The 18,022-nt window shown below is 55.6% G+C and overlaps 1 protein-coding gene across 1 annotated transcript in view; it reads left to right on the forward strand.

Moving 5' to 3' along the window:
* LOC142481071 (multiple epidermal growth factor-like domains protein 8) overlaps positions 1-18,022 on the forward strand; it is a gene marked incomplete at its 5' end in the record, with an annotated part of 34,681 nt that overhangs the window by 2,397 nt on the left and 14,262 nt on the right. The window contains one exon of the mRNA XM_075582740.1: positions 3,431-3,638. Within this exon, the coding sequence (XP_075438855.1) occupies positions 3,431-3,638 (208 nt within the window). The remainder of the gene's footprint in view (positions 1-3,430; positions 3,639-18,022) is intronic.

Consider the following 18,022-nt stretch of genomic DNA (forward strand, 5'->3'; position numbering starts at 1 on the left):
CCAGCTCCCCCTCTCCCCGCCCTTCCCCCTCTCCCCTTCCCCCTCCCCTTCCCTCCCCCCCATCCTGCCGCTGCGGTGTGCTGCCTCTCTCACCCTCTCTCTCACCCTCTCTCTCACCCTCTCGCCCTCTCAGTGTGTGAGCCCCACCTTCCTGCCGCTGCGGTGTGCCGCCTATCTCACCCTCTCTCACCCTCTCTCTCACCCTCTCTCTCACCCTCTCGCCCTCTGTGTGTGAACCCCACCTTCCTGCCGCTGCGGTGTGCGCCTCTCTCACCCTCTCTCACCCTCTCTCTCACCCTCTCTCACCCTCTCTCACCCTCTCTCTCACCCTCTCGCCCTCTCAGTGTGTGAGCCCCACCTTCCAGCCGCTGCGGTGTGCCGCCTCTCTCACCCTCTCACCCTCTCGCCCTCTCAGTGTGTGAGCCCCACCTTCCTGCCGCTGCGGTGTGCCGCCTCTCTCACCCTCTCTCTCACCCTCTCACCCTCTGTGTGTGAGCCCCACCTTCCTGCCGCTGCGGTGTGCCGCCTCTCTCACCCTCTCTCTCACCCTCTCTCTCACCCTCTCACCCTCTGTGTGTGAGCCCCACCTCCTGCCGCTGCGGTGTGCCGCCTCTCTCACCCTCTCTCACCCTCTCTCACCCTCTGTGTGTGAGCCCCACCTTCCTGCCGCTGCGGTGTGCCGCCTCTCTCACCCTCTCGCCCTCTCAGTGTGTGAGCCCCACCTTCCTGCCGCTGCGGTGTGCCGCCTCTCTCACCCTCTCTCACCCTCTCGCCCTCTCAGTGTGTTAGCCCCACCTTCCTGCCGCTGCGGTGTGCCGCCTCTCTCACCTCTCTCTCACCCTCTCTCTCACCCTCCTCGCCCTCTGTGTGTGAGCCCCACCTTTCTGCCGCTGCGGTGTGCCGCCTCTCTCACCCTCTCTCTCACCCTCTCTCTCACCCTCTCTCACCCTCTGTGTGTGAGCCCCACCTTCCTGCCGCTGCGGTGTGCCGCCTCTCTCACCCTCTCTCTCACCCTCTCGCCCTCTCAGTGTGTGAGCCCCACCTTCCTGCCGCTGCGGTGTGCCGCCTCTCTCACCCTCTCTCACCCTCTCGCCCTCTCAGTGTGTGAGCCCCACCTTCCTGCCGCCTCTCTCACCCTCTCTCACCCTCTCTCTCACCCTCTCTCACCCTCTCTCTCACCCTCTCTCTCACCCTCTCGCCCTCTCAGTGTGTGAGCCCCACCTTCCTGCCGCTGCGGTGTGCCGCCTCTCTCACCCTCTCTCTCACCCTCTCTCGCCCTCTCAGTGTGTGAACCCCACCTTCCTGCCGCTGCGGTGTGCCGCCTCTCTCACCCTCTCTCGCCCTCTCAGTGTGTGAGCCCCACCTTCCTGCCGCTGCGGTGTGCCGCCTCTCTCACCCTCTCTCTCATCCTCTCTCTCACCCTCTCGCCCTCTCAGTGTGTGAGCCCCACCTTCCTGCCGCTGCGGTGTGCCGCCTCTCTCACCCTCTCTCACCCTCTCTCTCACCCTCTCTCACCCTCTGTGTGTGAGCCCCACCTTCCTGCCGCTGCGGTGTGCCGCCTCTCTCACCCTCTCTCACCCTCTCTCTCACCCTCTCTCGCCCTCTCAGTGTGTGAGCCCCACCTTCCTGCCGCTGCGGTGTGCCGCCTCTCTCACCCTCTCTCACCCTCTCTCTCACCCTCTCGCCCTCTCAGTGTGTGAGCCCCACCTTCCTGCCGCTGCTGTGTGCCGCCTCTCTCACCCTCTCTCACCCTCTCGCCCTCTCAGTGTGTGAGCGCCACCTTCCTGCCGCCTCACTCACCCTCTCTCACCCTCTCTCTCACCCTCTCGCCCTCTGTGTGTGAGCCCCACCTTCCTGCCGCTGCGGTGTGCCGCCTCTCTCACCCTCTCTCTCACCCTCTCTCTCACCCTCTCAGTGTGTGAGCGCCACCTTCCTGCCGCCTCTCTCACCCTCTCTCACCCTCTCTCTCGCCCTCTGTGTGTGAGCCCCACCTTCCTGCCGCTGCGGTGTGCCGCCTCTCTCACCCTCTCTCACCCTCTCGCCCTCTCAGTGTGTGAGCCCCACCTTCCTGCCGCTGATGTGTGCCGCCTCTCTCACCCTCTCGCCCTCTCAGTGTGTGAGCCCCACCTTCCTGCCGCTGCGGTGTGCCGCCTCTCTCACCCTCTCTCACCCTCTCTCGCCCTCTCGCCCTCTCAGTGTGTGAGCCCCACCTTCCTGCCGCTGCGGTGTGCCGCCTCTCTCACCCTCTCTCTCACCCTCTCGCCCTCTCAGTGTGTGAGCCCCACCTTCCTGCCGCCTCACTCACCCTCTCTCACCCTCTCTCTCACCCTCTCGCCCTCTCAGTGTGTGAGCCCCACCTTCCTGCCGCCTCTCTCACCATCTCTCACCCTCTCTCTCACCCTCTCGCCCTCTCAGTGTGTGAGCCCCAACTTCCTGCCGCTGCGGTGTGCCGCCTCTCTCACCCTCTCTCTCACCCTCTCGCCCTCTCAGTGTGTGAGCCCCACCTTCCTGCCGCTGCGGTATGCCGCCTCTCTCACCCTCTCTCTCACCCTCTCGCCCTCTCAGTGTGTGAGCCCCACCTTCCTGCCGCTGCGGTGTGCCGCCTCTCTCACCCTCTCTCTCACCCTCTCTCACCCTCTGTGTGTGAGCCCCACCTTCCTGACGCTGCGGTGTGCCGCCTCTCTCACCCTCTCTCTCACCCTCTCGCCCTCTCAGTGTGTGAGCCCCACCTTCCTGCCGCTGCGGTTTGCCGCCTCTCTCACCCTCTCTCACCCTCTCGCCCTCTCAGTGTGTGAGCCCCACCTTTCTGCCGCTGCGGTGTGCCGCCTCTCTCACCCTCTCTCACCCTCTCTCTCACCCTCTCTCACCCTCTGTGTGTGAGCCCCACCTTCCTGCCGCTGCGGTGTGCCGCCTCTCTCACCCTCTCTCGCCCTCTCAGTGTGTGAGCCCCACCTTCTTGCCGCTGCGGTGTGCCGCCTCTCTCACCCTCTCTCACCCTCTCTCACCCTCTCTCTCACCCTCTCGCCCTCTCGCCCTCTCAGTGTGTGAGCCCCACCTTCCTGCCGCTGCGGTGTGCCGCCTCTCTCACCCTCTCTCACCCTCTCGCCCTCTGTGTGTGAGCCCCACCTTCCTGCCGCTGCGGTGTGCCGCCTCTCTCACCCTCTCTCACCCTCTCTCACCCTCTCACCCTTTCAGTGTGTGAGCCCCACCTTCCTGCCGCTGCGGTGTGCCGCCTCTCTCACCCTCTCTCACCCTCTCTCTCGCCCTTTCAGTGTGTGAGCCCCACCTTCTTGCCACTGCGGTGTGCCGCCTCTCTCACCCTCTCTCACCCTCTCTCTCACCCTCTCGCCCTCTCAGTGTGTGAGCCCCACCTTCCTGCCGCTGCGGTGTGCCGCCTCTCTCACCCTCTCTCACCCTCTCGCCCTCTCAGTGTGTGAGCCCCACCTTCCTGCCGCTGCGGTGTGCCGCCGGTGTGTGTGGCAGAGTGCTGAGCGGCACAGAGAGCTGCTCCCCGTCCTGCTCCCGTCACACTCACTGCTCTGCCTGCATCCAGCACCCCCGCTGTGGCTGGTGCGCCCGCCAAGGGGGTAACGGAGAGGGGCAGTGCCTGGAGGGCGGGTTGAACGGGTCCAGCCAAGGTAAGCACCGGGGGAGGGGGCTATTATATATAACGTATAAAGGATCAGATGGGAAGCAGGAGAGAGGGATGTAAGGGGGAGATCTGTGTGGGTGATCTGGAACGTGATGGGAGAGAGGGATGTAAGGGGGAGATCTGTGTGGGTGATCTGGAACGTGATGGGAAGCAGGAGAGAGGGATGTAAGGAGGAGATCTGTGTGGGTGATCTGGAACGTGATGGGAAGCAGGAGAGAGGGATGTAAGGGGGAGATCTGTGTGGGTGATCTGGAACGTGATGGGAAGCAGGAGAGAGGGATGTAAGGGGGAGATCTGTGTGGGTGATCTGGAACGTGATGGGAAGAAGGAGAGAGGGATGTAAGGAGGAGATCTGTGTGGGTGATCTGGAACGTGATGGGAAGCAGGAGAGAGGGATGTAAGGGGGAGATATGTGTGGCTGATCTGGAACGTGATGGGAAGCAGGCGAGAGGGATGTAAGGAGGAGATCTGTGTGGGTGATCTGGAACGTGATGGGAAGCAGGAGAGAGAGATGTAAGGGGGAGATCTGTGTGGGTGATCTGGAACGTGATGGGAGAGAGGGATGTAAGGGGGAGATATGTGTGGGTGATCTGGAACGTGATGGGAAGCAGGAGAGAGGGATGTAAGGAGGAGATCTGTGTGGGTGATCTGGAACGTGATGGGAAGCAGGAGAGGGATGTAAGGGGGAGATCTGTGTGGGTGATCTGGAACGTGATGGGAGAGAGGGATGTACTGCACCGACACACTTTATTCGAGCAAATACCCGGTATGTACCTGGCAGATACCTGGAATGCGCCACTCCTCACCTCTGACAAGCCCCGTTGCATTTGCCTTCCCAGCCTGGGTTCATGCCTGGCTGATGGGCGGCTGATCTGTTAAATGATAATGATTAGGATTTAATAGGCTGCAATGCTTCGCGTGTCTACCAGATGGCATAAATTCATGAATTGTAATGCAGTATATATATATATATATACTGTGCAGTATTGCAGCCAGCGGGAATAAAATGCTTCAATCCCTGCTTGGAAAATAACTCAATGCACTCGGGCAGAAAACAGTCACAAACCTCAATACACCCGGGTATACCCGAATTCGTGGGACTAGCCAAGCTCAAATAAAGTGTGTCGCCAGTGTAAGGAGGAGATCTGTGTGGGTGATCTGGAACGTGATGGGAAGCAGGAGAGAGGGATGTAAGGGGGAGATCTGTGTGGGTGATCTGGAACGTGATGGGAGAGAGGGATGTAAGGAGGAGATCTGTGTGGGTGATCTGGAACGTGATGGGAAGCAGGAGAGAGGGATGTAAGGGGGAGATCTGTGTGGGTGATCTGGAACGTGATGGGAGAGAGGGATGTAAGGAGGAGATCTGTGTGGGTGATCTGGAACGTGATGGGAAGCAGGAGAGAGGGATGTAAGGGGGAGATCTGTGTGGGTGATCTGGAACGTGATGGGAAGCAGGAGAGAGGGATGTAAGGGGGAGATCTGTGTGGGTGATCTGGAACGTGATGGGAAGCAGGAGAGAGGGATGTAAGGGGGAGATATGTGTGGGTGATCTGGAACGTGATGGGAGAGAGGGATGTAAGGAGGAGATCTGTGTGGGTGATCTGGAACGTGATGGGAAGCAGGAGAGAGGGATGTAAGGAAGAGATCTGTGTGGGTGATCTGGAACGTGATGGGAAGCAGTAGAGAGGGATGTAAGGAGGAGATCTGTGTGGGTGATCTGGAACGTGATGGGAAGCAGGAGAGAGGGATGTAAGGGGGAGATCTGTGTGGGTGATCTGGAACGTGATGGGAGAGAGGGATGTAAGGAGGAGATCTGTGTGGGTGATCTGGAACGTGTTGGGAAGCAGGAGAGAGAGATGTAACGGGGAGATCTGTGTGGGTTATCTGGAACGTGATGGGAAGCAGGAGAGAGGGATGTAAGGGGGAGATCTGTGTGGGTGATCTGGAACGTGATGGGAAGCAGGAGAGAGAGATGTAAGGAGGAGATCTGTGTGGGTGATCTGGAACGTGTTGGGAAGCAGGAGAGAGAGATGTAACGGGGAGATCTGTGTGGGTTATCTGGAACGTGATGGGAAGCAGGAGAGAGGGATGTAAGGGGGAGATCTGTGTGGGTGATCTGGAACGTGATGGGAAAAAGGAGAGAGGGATGTAGGGAGGAGATCTGTGTGGCTGATCTGGAACATGATGGGAAGCAGGAGAGAGGGATGTAAGGAGGAGATCTGTGTGGGTGATCTGGAACGTGATGGGAAGCAGGAGAGAGGGATGTAAGGGGAAGATCTGTGTGGGTGATCTGGAACGTGATGGGAGAGAGGGATGTAAGGAGGAGATCTGTGTGGGTGATCTGGAACGTGATGGGAAGCAGGAGAGAGGGATGTAAGGGGGAGATCTGTGTGGGTGATCTGGAACGTGATGGGAGAGAGGGATGTAAGGGGGAGATCTGTGTGGGTTATCTGGAACGTGATGGGAAGCAGGAGAGAGGGATGTAAGGGGGAGATCTGTGTGGGTGATCTGGAATGTGATGGGAAGCAGGAGAGAGAGATGTAAGGAGGAGATCTGTGTGGGTGATCTGGAACGTGATGGGAAGCAGGAGAGAGGGATGTAAGGGGGAGATCTGTGTGGGTGATCTGGAACGTGATGGGAAGCAGGAGAGAGAGATGTAACGGGGAGATCTGTGTGGGTTATCTGGAACGTGATGGGAAGCAGGAGAGAGGGATGTAAGGGGGAGATCTGTGTGGGTGATCTGGAACGTGATGGGAAAAAGGAGAGAGGGATGTAGGGAGGAGATCTGTGTGGCTGATCTGGAACATGATGGGAAGCAGGAGAGAGGGATGTAAGGAGGAGATCTGTGTGGGTGATCTGGAACGTGATGGGAAGCAGGAGAGAGGGATGTAAGGGGAAGATCTGTGTGGGTGATCTGGAACGTGATGGGAGAGAGGGATGTAAGGAGGAGATCTGTGTGGGTGATCTGGAACGTGATGGGAAGCAGGAGAGAGGGATGTAAGGGGGAGATCTGTGTGGGTGATCTGGAACGTGATGGGAGAGAGGGATGTAAGGGGGAGATCTGTGTGGGTTATCTGGAACGTGATGGGAAGCAGGAGAGAGGGATGTAAGGGGGAGATCTGTGTGGGTGATCTGGAATGTGATGGGAAGCAGGAGAGAGAGATGTAAGGAGGAGATCTGTGTGGGTGATCTGGAACGTGTTGGGAAGCAGGAGAGAGAGATGTAACGGGGAGATCTGTGTGGGTTATTTGGAACGTGATGGGAAGCAGGAGAGAGGGATGTAAGGGGGGGATCTGTGTGGGTGATCTGGAACGTGATGGGAAAAAGGAGAGAGGGATGTAGGGAGGAGATCTGTGTGGCTGATCTGGAACATGATGGGAAGCAGGAGAGAGGGATGTAAGGAGGAGATCTGTGTGGGTGATCTGGAACGTGATGGGAAGCAGGAGAGAGGGATGTAAGGGGAAGATCTGTGTGGGTGATCTGGAACGTGATGGGAAGCAGGAGAGAGGGATGTAAGGGGGAGATCTGTGTGGGTGATCTGGAACGTGATGGGAGAGAGGGATGTAAGGAGGAGATCTGTGTGGGTGATCTGGAACGTGATGGGAAGCAGGAGAGAGGGATGTAAGGGGGAGATCTGTGTGGGTGATCTGGAACGTGATGGGAGAGAGGGATGTAAGGAGGAGATCTGTGTGGGTGATCTGGAACGTGATGGGAAGCAGGAGAGAGGGATGTAAGGGGGAGATCTGTGTGGGTGATCTGGAACGTGATGGGAAAAAGGAGAGAGGGATGTAGGGAGGAGATCTGTGTGGCTGATCTGGAACATGATGGGAAGCAGGAGAGAGGGATGTAAGGAGGAGATCTGTGTGGGTGATCTGGAACGTGATGGGAAAAAGGAGAGAGGGATGTAGGGAGGAGATCTGTGTGGGTGATCTGGAACGTGATGGGAGAGAGGGATGTAAGGAGGAGATCTGTGTGGGTGATCTGGAACGTGATGGGAAGCAGGAGAGAGGGATGTAAGGGGGAGATCTGTGTGGGTGATCTGGAACGTGATGGGAAGCAGGAGAGAGGGATGTAAGGGGAAGATCTGTGTGGGTGATCTGGAACGTGATGGGAAGCAGGAGAGAGGGATGTAAGGGGAAGATCTGTGTGGGTGATCTGGAACATGATGGGAAGCAGGAGAGAGGGATGTAAGGAGGAGATCTGTGTGGGTGATCTGGAACGTGATGGGAGAGAGGGATGTAAGGAGGAGATCTGTGTGGGTGATCTGGAACGTGATGGGAAGCAGGAGAGAGGGATGTAAGGGGTAGATCTGTGTGGGTGATCTGGAACGTGATGGGAGAGAGGGATGTAAGGAGGAGATCTGTGTGGGTGATCTGGAACGTGTTGGGAAGCAGGAGAGAGGGATGTAAGGAGGAGATCTGTGTGGGTGATCTGGAACGTGATGGGAAGCAGGAGAGAGGGATGTAAGGAAGAGATCTGTGTGGGTGATCTGGAACGTGATGGGAAGCAGGAGAGAGGGATGTAAGGGGGAGATCTGTGTGGGTGATCTGGAACGTGATGGGAGAGAGGGATGTAAGGGGGAGATCTGTGTGGGTTATCTGGAACGTGATGGGAAGCAGGAGAGAGTGATGTAAGGGGGAGATCTGTGTGGGTGATCTGGAATGTGATGGGAAGCAGGAGAGAGAGATGTAAGGAGGAGATCTGTGTGGGTGATCTGGAACGTGATGGGAAAAAGGAGAGAGGGATGTAGGGAGGAGATCTGTGTGGCTGATCTGGAACATGATGGGAAGCAGGAGAGAGGGATGTAAGGAGGAGATCTGTGTGGGTGATCTGGAACGTGATGGGAAGCAGGAGAGAGGGATGTAAGGGGAAGATCTGTGTGGGTGATCTGGAACGTGATGGGAGAGAGGGATGTAAGGAGGAGATCTGTGTGGGTGATCTGGAACGTGATGGGAAGCAGGAGAGAGGGATGTAAGGAAGAGATCTGTGTGGGTGATCTGGAACGTGATGGGAAGCAGGAGAGAGGGATGTAAGGAAGAGATCTGTGTGGGTGATCTGGAACGTGATGGGAAGCAGGAGAGAGGGATGTAAGGAAGAGATCTGTGTGGGTGATCTGGAACGTGATGGGAAGCAGGAGAGAGGGATGTAAGGGGGAGATCTGTGTGGGTGATCTGGAACGTGATGGGAGAGAGGGATGTAAGGGGGAGATCTGTGTGGGTTATCTGGAACGTGATGGGAAGCAGGAGAGAGGGATGTAAGGGGGAGATCTGTGTGGGTGATCTGGAATGTGATGGGAAGCAGGAGAGAGAGATGTAAGGAGGAGATCTGTGTGGGTGATCTGGAACGTGTTGGGAAGCAGGAGAGAGAGATGTAACGGGGAGATCTGTGTGGGTTATCTGGAACGTGATGGGAAGCAGGAGAGAGGGATGTAAGGGGGAGATCTGTGTGGGTGATCTGGAACGTGATGGGAAAAAGGAGAGAGGGATGTAGGGAGGAGATCTGTGTGGCTGATCTGGAACATGATGGGAAGCAGGAGAGAGGGATGTAAGGAGGAGATCTGTGTGGGTGATCTGGAACGTGATGGGAAGCAGGAGAGAGGGATGTAAGGGGAAGATCTGTGTGGGTGATCTGGAACGTGATGGGAGAGAGGGATGTAAGGAGGAGATTTGTGTGGGTGATCTGGAACGTGATGGGAAGCAGGAGAGAGGGATGTAAGGGGGAGATCTGTGTGGGTGATCTGGAACGTGATGGGAGAGAGGGATGTAAGGGGGAGATCTGTGTGGGTTATCTGGAACGTGATGGGAAGCAGGAGAGAGGGATGTAAGGGGGAGATCTGTGTGGGTTATCTGGAACGTGATGGGAAGCAGGAGAGAGGGATGTAAGGGGGAGATCTGTGTGGGTGATCTGGAATGTGATGGGAAGCAGGAGAGAGAGATGTAAGGAGGAGATCTGTGTGGGTGATCTGGAACGTGATGGGAAGCAGGAGAGAGGGATGTAAGGGGGAGATCTGTGTGGCTGATCTGGAACATGATGGGAAGCAGGAGAGAGGGATGTAGGGAGGAGATCTGTGTGGGTGATCTGGAACGTGATGGGAGAGAGGGATGTAAGGGGGAGATCTGTGTGGGTGATCTGGAACGTGATGGGAAGCAGGAGAGAGGGATGTAAGGGGGAGATCTGTGTGGGTGATCTGGAACGTGATGGGAAAACGGAGAGAGGGATGTAGGGAGGAGATCTGTGTGGCTGATCTGGAACATGATGGGAAGCAGGAGAGAGGGATGTAAGGAGGAGATCTGTGTGGGTGATCTGGAACGTGATGGGAAGCAGGAGAGAGGGATGTAAGGAAGAGATCTGTGTGGGTGATCTGGAACGTGATGGGAGAGAGGGATGTAAGGGGGAGATCTGTGTGGGTGATCTGGAACGTGATGGGAAGCAGGAGAGAGGGATGTAAGGAGGAGATCTGTGTGGGTGATCTGGAACGTGATGGGAAGCAGGAGAGAGGGATGTAAGGGGGAGATCTGTGTGGGTGATCTGGAACGTGATGGGAGAGAGGGATGTAAGGAGGAGATCTGTGTGGGTGATCTGGAACGTGATGGGAAGCAGGAGAGAGGGATGTAAGGAAGAGATCTGTGTGGGTGATCTGGAACGTGATGGGAAGCAGTAGAGAGGGATGTAAGGAGGAGATCTGTGTGGGTGATCTGGAACGTGATGGGAAGCAGGAGAGAGGGATGTAAGGGGGAGATCTGTGTGGGTGATCTGGAACGTGATGGGAGAGAGGGATGTAAGGAGGAGATCTGTGTGGGTGATCTGGAACGTGATGGGAAGCAGTAGAGAGGGATGTAAGGGGGAGATCTGTGTGGGTGATCTGGAACGTGATGGGAAGCAGGAGAGAGGGATGTAAGGGGGAGATCTGTGTGGGTGATCTGGAACGTGATGGGAGAGAGGGATGTAAGGAGGAGATCTGTGTGGGTGATCTGGAACGTGATGGGAAGCAGGAGAGAGGGATGTAAGGAAGAGATCTGTGTGGGTGATCTGGAACGTGATGGGAAGCAGTAGAGAGGGATGTAAGGAGGAGATCTGTGTGGGTGATCTGGAACATGATGGGAAGCAGGAGAGAGGGATGTAAGGGGGAGATCTGTGTGGGTGATCTGGAACGTGATGGGAGAGAGGGATGTAAGGGGAGATCTGTGTGGGTGATCTGGCATGTGATGGGAAGCAGGAGAGAGGGATGTAAGGGGGAGATCTGTGTGGGTGATCTGGAACGTGATGGGAGAGAGGGATGTAAGGAGGAGATCTGTGTGGGTGATCTGGAACGTGATGGGAAGCGGGAGAGAGGGATGTAAGGAAGAGATCTGTGTGGGTGATCTGGAACGTGATGGGAAGCAGGAGAGAGAGATGTAAGGGGGAGATCTGTGTGGGTGATCTGGAACGTGATGGGAAGCAGGAGAGAGGGATGTAAGGGGGAGATCTGTGTGGGTGATCTGGAACGTGATGGGAGAGAGGGATGTAAGGAGGAGATCTGTGTGGGTGATCTGGAACGTGATGGGAAGCAGGAGAGAGGGATGTAAGGAAGAGATCTGTGTGGGTGATCTGGAACGTGATGGGAAGCAGTAGAGAGGGATGTAAGGAGGAGATCTGTGTGGGTGATCTGGAACGTGATGGGAAGCAGGAGAGAGGGATGTAAGGGGGAGATCTGTGTGGGTGATCTGGAACATGATGGGAAGCAGGAGAGAGGGATGTAAGGGGGAGATCTGTGTGGGTGATCTGGAACGTGATGGGAGAGAGGGATGTAAGGGGAGATCTGTGTGGGTGATCTGGCATGTGATGGGAAGCAGGAGAGAGGGATGTAAGGGGGAGATCTGTGTGGGTGATCTGGAACGTGATGGGAGAGAGGGATGTAAGGAGGAGATCTGTGTGGGTGATCTGGAACGTGATGGGAAGCGGGAGAGAGGGATGTAAGGAAGAGATCTGTGTGTGTGATCTGGAACGTGATGGGAAGCAGGAGAGAGAGATGTAAGGGGGAGATCTGTGTGGGTGATCTGGAACGTGATGGGAGAGAGGGATGTAAGGGGGAGATCTGTGTGGGTTATCTGGAACGTGATGGGAAGCAGGAGAGAGGGATGTAAGGGGGAGATCTGTGTGGGTGATCTGTAATGTGATGGGAAGCAGGAGAGAGAGATGTAAGGAGGAGATCTGTGTGGGTGATCTGGAACGTGTTGGGAAGCAGGAGAGAGATGTAACGGGGAGATCTGTGTGGGTTATCTGGAACGTGATGGGAAGCAGGAGAGAGGGATGTAAGGGGGAGATCTGTGTGGGTGATCTGGAACGTGATGGGAAGCAGGAGAGAGGGATGTAAGGAGGAGATCTGTGTGGGTGATCTGGAACGTGATGGGAAGCAGGAGAGAGGGATGTAAGGGGGAGATCTGTGTGGGTGATCTGGAACGTGATGGGAGAGAGGGATGTAAGGAGGAGATCTGTGTGGGTGATCTGGAACGTGATGGGAAGCAGGAGAGAGGGATGTAAGGAAGAGATCTGTGTGGGTGATCTGGAACGTGATGGGAAGCAGGAGAGAGGGATGTAAGGGGGAGATCTGTGTGGGTGATCTGGAACGTGATGGGAAGCAGGAGAGAGGGATGTAAGGGGGAGATCTGTGTGGGTGATCTGGAACGTGATGGGAGAGAGGGATGTAAGGGGGAGATCTGTGTGGGTTATCTGGAACGTGATGGGAAGCAGGAGAGAGGGATGTAAGGGGGAGATCTGTGTGGGTGATCTGGAATGTGATGGGAAGCAGGAGAGAGAGATGTAAGGAGGAGATCTGTGTGGGTGATCTGGAACGTGTTGGGAAGCAGGAGAGAGAGATGTAACGGGGAGATCTGTGTGGGTTATCTGGAACGTGATGGGAAGCAGGAGAGAGGGATGTAAGGGGGAGATCTGTGTGGGTGATCTGGAACGTGATGGGAAAAAGGAGAGAGGGATGTAGGGAGGAGATCTGTGTGGCTGATCTGGAACATGATGGGAAGCAGGAGAGAGGGATGTAAGGAGGAGATCTGTGTGGGTGATCTGGAACGTGATGGGAAGCAGGAGAGAGGGATGTAAGGGGAAGATCTGTGTGGGTGATCTGGAACGTGATGGGAGAGAGGGATGTAAGGAGGAGATCTGTGTGGGTGATCTGGAACGTGATGGGAAGCAGGAGAGAGGGATGTTAGGAAGAGATCTGTGTGGGTGATCTGGAACGTGATGGGAAGCAGGAGAGAGGGATGTAAGGAGGAGATCTGTGTGGGTGATCTGGAACGTGATGGGAAGCAGGAGAGAGGGATGTAAGGAGGAGATCTGTGTGGGTGATCTGGAACGTGATGGGAAGCAGGAGAGAGGGATGTAAGGGGGAGATCTGTGTGGTGATCTGGAACGTGATGGGAGAGAGGGATGTAAGGAAGAGATCTGTGTGGCTGATCTGGAACATGATGGGAAGCAGGAGAGAGGGATGTAAGGAGGAGATCTGTGTGGCTGATCTGGAACGTGATGGGAAGCAGGAGAGAGATGTAACGGGGAGATCTGTGTGGGTTATCTGGAACATGATGGGAAGCAGGAGAGAGGGATGTAAGGAGGAGATCTGTGTGGGTGATCTGGAACGTGATGGGAAGCAGGAGAGAGGGATGTAAGGGGGAGATCTGTGTGGGTGATCTTGAACGTGATGGGAGAGAGGGATGTAAGGAGGAGATCTGTGTGGGTGATCTGGAACGTGATGGGAAGCAGGAGAGAGGGATGTAAGGGGGAGATCTGTGTGGGTGATCTGGAACGTGATGGGAGAGAGGGATGTAAGGAGGAGATCTGTGTGGGTGATCTGGAACGTGATGGGAAGCAGGAGAGAGGGATGTAAGGAAGAGATCTGTGTGGGTGATCTGGAACGTGATGGGAAGCAGGAGAGAGGGATGTAAGGAGGAGATCTGTGTGGGTGATCTGGAACATGATGGGAAGCAGGAGAGAGGGATGTAAGGGGGAGATCTGTGTGGGTGATCTGGAACGTGATGGGAGAGAGGGATGTAAGGGGAGATCTGTGTGGGTGATCTGGCATGTGATGGGAAGCAGGAGAGAGGGATGTAAGGGGGAGATCTGTGTGGGTGATCTGGAACGTGATGGGAGAGAGGGATGTAAGGAGGAGATCTGTGTGGGTGATCTGGAACGTGATGGGAAGCGGGAGAGAGGGATGTAAGGAAGAGATCTGTGTGGGTGATCTGGAACGTGATGGGAAGCAGGAGAGAGAGATGTAAGGGGGAGATCTGTGTGGGTGATCTGGAACGTGATGGGAAGCAGGAGAGAGGGATGTAAGGGGGAGATCTGTGTGGGTGATCTGGAACGTGATGGGAGAGAGGGATGTAAGGAGGAGATCTGTGTGGGTGATCTGGAACGTGATGGGAAGCAGGAGAGAGGGATGTAAGGAAGAGATCTGTGTGGGTGATCTGGAACGTGATGGGAAGCAGTAGAGAGGGATGTAAGGAGGAGATCTGTGTGGGTGATCTGGAACGTGATGGGAAGCAGGAGAGAGGGATGTAAGGGGGAGATCTGTGTGGGTGATCTGGAACGTGATGGGAGAGAGGGATGTAAGGAGGAGATCTGTGTGGGTGATCTGGAACGTGATGGGAAGCAGGAGAGAGGGATGTAAGGGGGAGATCTGTGTGGGTGATCTGGAACGTGATGGGAAGCAGGAGAGAGGGATGTAAGGGGGAGATCTGTGTGGGTGATCTGGAACGTGATGGGAGAGAGGGATGTAAGGAGGAGATCTGTGTGGGTGATCTGGAACGTGATGGGAAGCAGGAGAGAGGGATGTAAGGAAGAGATCTGTGTGGGTGATCTGGAACGTGATGGGAAGCAGTAGAGAGGGATGTAAGGAGGAGATCTGTGTGGGTGATCTGGAACATGATGGGAAGCAGGAGAGAGGGATGTAAGGGGGAGATCTGTGTGGGTGATCTGGAACGTGATGGGAGAGAGGGATGTAAGGGGAGATCTGTGTGGGTGATCTGGCATGTGATGGGAAGCAGGAGAGAGGGATGTAAGGGGGAGATCTGTGTGGGTGATCTGGAACGTGATGGGAGAGAGGGATGTAAGGAGGAGATCTGTGTGGGTGATCTGGAACGTGATGGGAAGCGGGAGAGAGGGATGTAAGGAAGAGATCTGTGTGTGTGATCTGGAACGTGATGGGAAGCAGGAGAGAGAGATGTAAGGGGGAGATCTGTGTGGGTGATCTGGAACGTGATGGGAGAGAGGGATGTAAGGGGGAGATCTGTGTGGGTTATCTGGAACGTGATGGGAAGCAGGAGAGAGGGATGTAAGGGGGAGATCTGTGTGGGTGATCTGTAATGTGATGGGAAGCAGGAGAGAGAGATGTAAGGAGGAGATCTGTGTGGGTGATCTGGAACGTGTTGGGAAGCAGGAGAGAGATGTAACGGGGAGATCTGTGTGGGTTATCTGGAACGTGATGGGAAGCAGGAGAGAGGGATGTAAGGGGGAGATCTGTGTGGGTGATCTGGAACGTGATGGGAAGCAGGAGAGAGGGATGTAAGGAGGAGATCTGTGTGGGTGATCTGGAACGTGATGGGAAGCAGGAGAGAGGGATGTAAGGGGGAGATCTGTGTGGGTGATCTGGAACGTGATGGGAAGCAGGAGAGAGGGATGTAAGGGGGAGATCTGTGTGGGTGATCTGGAACGTGATGGGAAGCAGGAGAGAGGGATGTAAGGGGGAGATCTGTGTGGGTGATCTGGAACGTGATGGGAGAGAGGGATGTAAGGAGGAGATCTGTGTGCGTGATCTGGAACGTGATGGGAAGCGGGAGAGAGGGATGTAAGGAGGAGATCTGTGTGGGTGATCTGGAACGTGATGGGAAGCAGGAGAGAGGGATGTAAGGGGGAGATCTGTGTGGGTGATCTGGAACGTGATGGGAAGCAGGAGAGAGGGATGTAAGGGGGAGATCTGTGTGGGTGATCTGGAACGTGATGGGAAGCAGGAGAGAGGGATGTAAGGGGAAGATCTGTGTGGGTGATCTGGAACGTGATGGGAAGCAGGAGAGAGGGATGTAAGGGGGAGATCTGTGTGGGTGATCTGGAACGTGATGGGAGAGAGGGATGTAAGGAGGAGATCTGTGTGGCTGATCTGGAACATGATGGGAAGCAGGAGAGAGGGATGTAAGGAGGAGATCTGTGTGGGTTATCTGGAACGTGATGGGAAGCAGGAGAGAGGGATGTAAGGGGAAGATCTGTGTGGGTGATCTGGAACGTGATGGGAAGCAGGAGAGAGGGATGTAAGGGGGAGATCTGTGTGGGTGATCTGGAACGTGATGGGAGAGAGGGATGTAAGGAGGAGATCTGTGTGGGTGATCTGGAACGTGATGGGAAGCAGGAGAGAGGGATGTAAGGGGGAGATCTGTGTGGGTGATCTGGAACGTGATGGGAGAGAGGGATGTAAGGAGGAGATCTGTGTGGGTGATCTGGAACGTGATGGGAAGCAGGAGAGAGGGATGTAAGGAAGAGATCTGTGTGGGTGATCTGGAACGTGATGGGAAGCAGGAGAGAGGGATGTAAGGGGGAGATCTGTGTGGGTGATCTGGAACGTGATGGGAAGCAGGAGAGAGGGATGTAAGGGGGAGATCTGTGTGGGTGATCTGGAACGTGATGGGAGAGAGGGATGTAAGGGGGAGATCTGTGTGGGTTATCTGGAACGTGATGGGAAGCAGGAGAGAGGGATGTAAGGGGGAGATCTGTGTGGGTGATCTGGAATGTGATGGGAAGCAGGAGAGAGAGATGTAAGGAGGAGATCTGTGTGGGTGATCTGGAACGTGTTGGGAAGCAGGAGAGAGAGATGTAACGGGGAGATCTGTGTGGGTTATCTGGAACGTGATGGGAAGCAGGAGAGAGGGATGTAAGGGGGAGATCTGTGTGGGTGATCTGGAACGTGATGGGAAAAAGGAGAGAGGGATGTAGGGAGGAGATCTGTGTGGCTGATCTGGAACATGATGGGAAGCAGGAGAGAGGGATGTAAGGAGGAGATCTGTGTGGGTGATCTGGAACGTGATGGGAAGCAGGAGAGAGGGATGTAAGGGGAAGATCTGTGTGGGTGATCTGGAACGTGATGGGAGAGAGGGATGTAAGGAGGAGATCTGTGTGGGTGATCTGGAACGTGATGGGAAGCAGGAGAGAGGGATGTTAGGAAGAGATCTGTGTGGGTGATCTGGAACGTGATGGGAAGCAGGAGAGAGGGATGTAAGGAGGAGATCTGTGTGGGTGATCTGGAACGTGATGGGAAGCAGGAGAGAGGGATGTAAGGAGGAGATCTGTGTGGGTGATCTGGAACGTGATGGGAAGCAGGAGAGAGGGATGTAAGGGGGAGATCTGTGTGGTGATCTGGAACGTGATGGGAGAGAGGGATGTAAGGAAGAGATCTGTGTGGCTGATCTGGAACATGATGGGAAGCAGGAGAGAGGGATGTAAGGAGGAGATCTGTGTGGCTGATCTGGAACGTGATGGGAAGCAGGAGAGAGATGTAACGGGGAGATCTGTGTGGGTTATCTGGAACATGATGGGAAGCAGGAGAGAGGGATGTAAGGAGGAGATCTGTGTGGGTGATCTGGAACGTGATGGGAAGCAGGAGAGAGGGATGTAAGGGGGAGATCTGTGTGGGTGATCTTGAACGTGATGGGAGAGAGGGATGTAAGGAGGAGATCTGTGTGGGTGATCTGGAACGTGATGGGAAGCAGGAGAGAGGGATGTAAGGGGGAGATCTGTGTGGGTGATCTGGAACGTGATGGGAGAGAGGGATGTAAGGAGGAGATCTGTGTGGGTGATCTGGAACGTGATGGGAGAGAGGGATGTAAGGAGGAGATCTGTGTGGGTGATCTGGAACGTGATGGGAGAGAGGGATGTAAGGAGGAGATCTGTGTGGGTGATCTGGAACGTGATGGGAAGCAGGAGAGAGGGATGTTAGGAAGAGATCTGTGTGGGTGATCTGGAACGTGATGGGAAGCAGGAGAGAGGGATGTAAGGAGGAGATCTGTGTGGGTGATCTGGAACGTGATGGGAAGCAGGAGAGAGGGATGTAAGGAGGAGATCTGTGTGGGTGATCTGGAACGTGATGGGAAGCAGGAGAGAGGGATGTAAGGGGGAGATCTGTGTGGTGATCTGGAACGTGATGGGAGAGAGGGATGTAAGGAAGAGATCTGTGTGGCTGATCTGGAACATGATGGGAAGCAGGAGAGAGGGATGTAAGGAGGAGATCTGTGTGGCTGATCTGGAACGTGATGGGAAGCAGGAGAGAGATGTAACGGGGAGATCTGTGTGGGTTATCTGGAACATGATGGGAAGCAGGAGAGAGGGATGTAAGGAGGA

Source organism: Ascaphus truei, unplaced genomic scaffold (genome assembly GCF_040206685.1).
Source record: "Ascaphus truei isolate aAscTru1 unplaced genomic scaffold, aAscTru1.hap1 HAP1_SCAFFOLD_2450, whole genome shotgun sequence".
Lineage (NCBI taxonomy): Eukaryota > Metazoa > Chordata > Amphibia > Anura > Ascaphidae > Ascaphus > Ascaphus truei.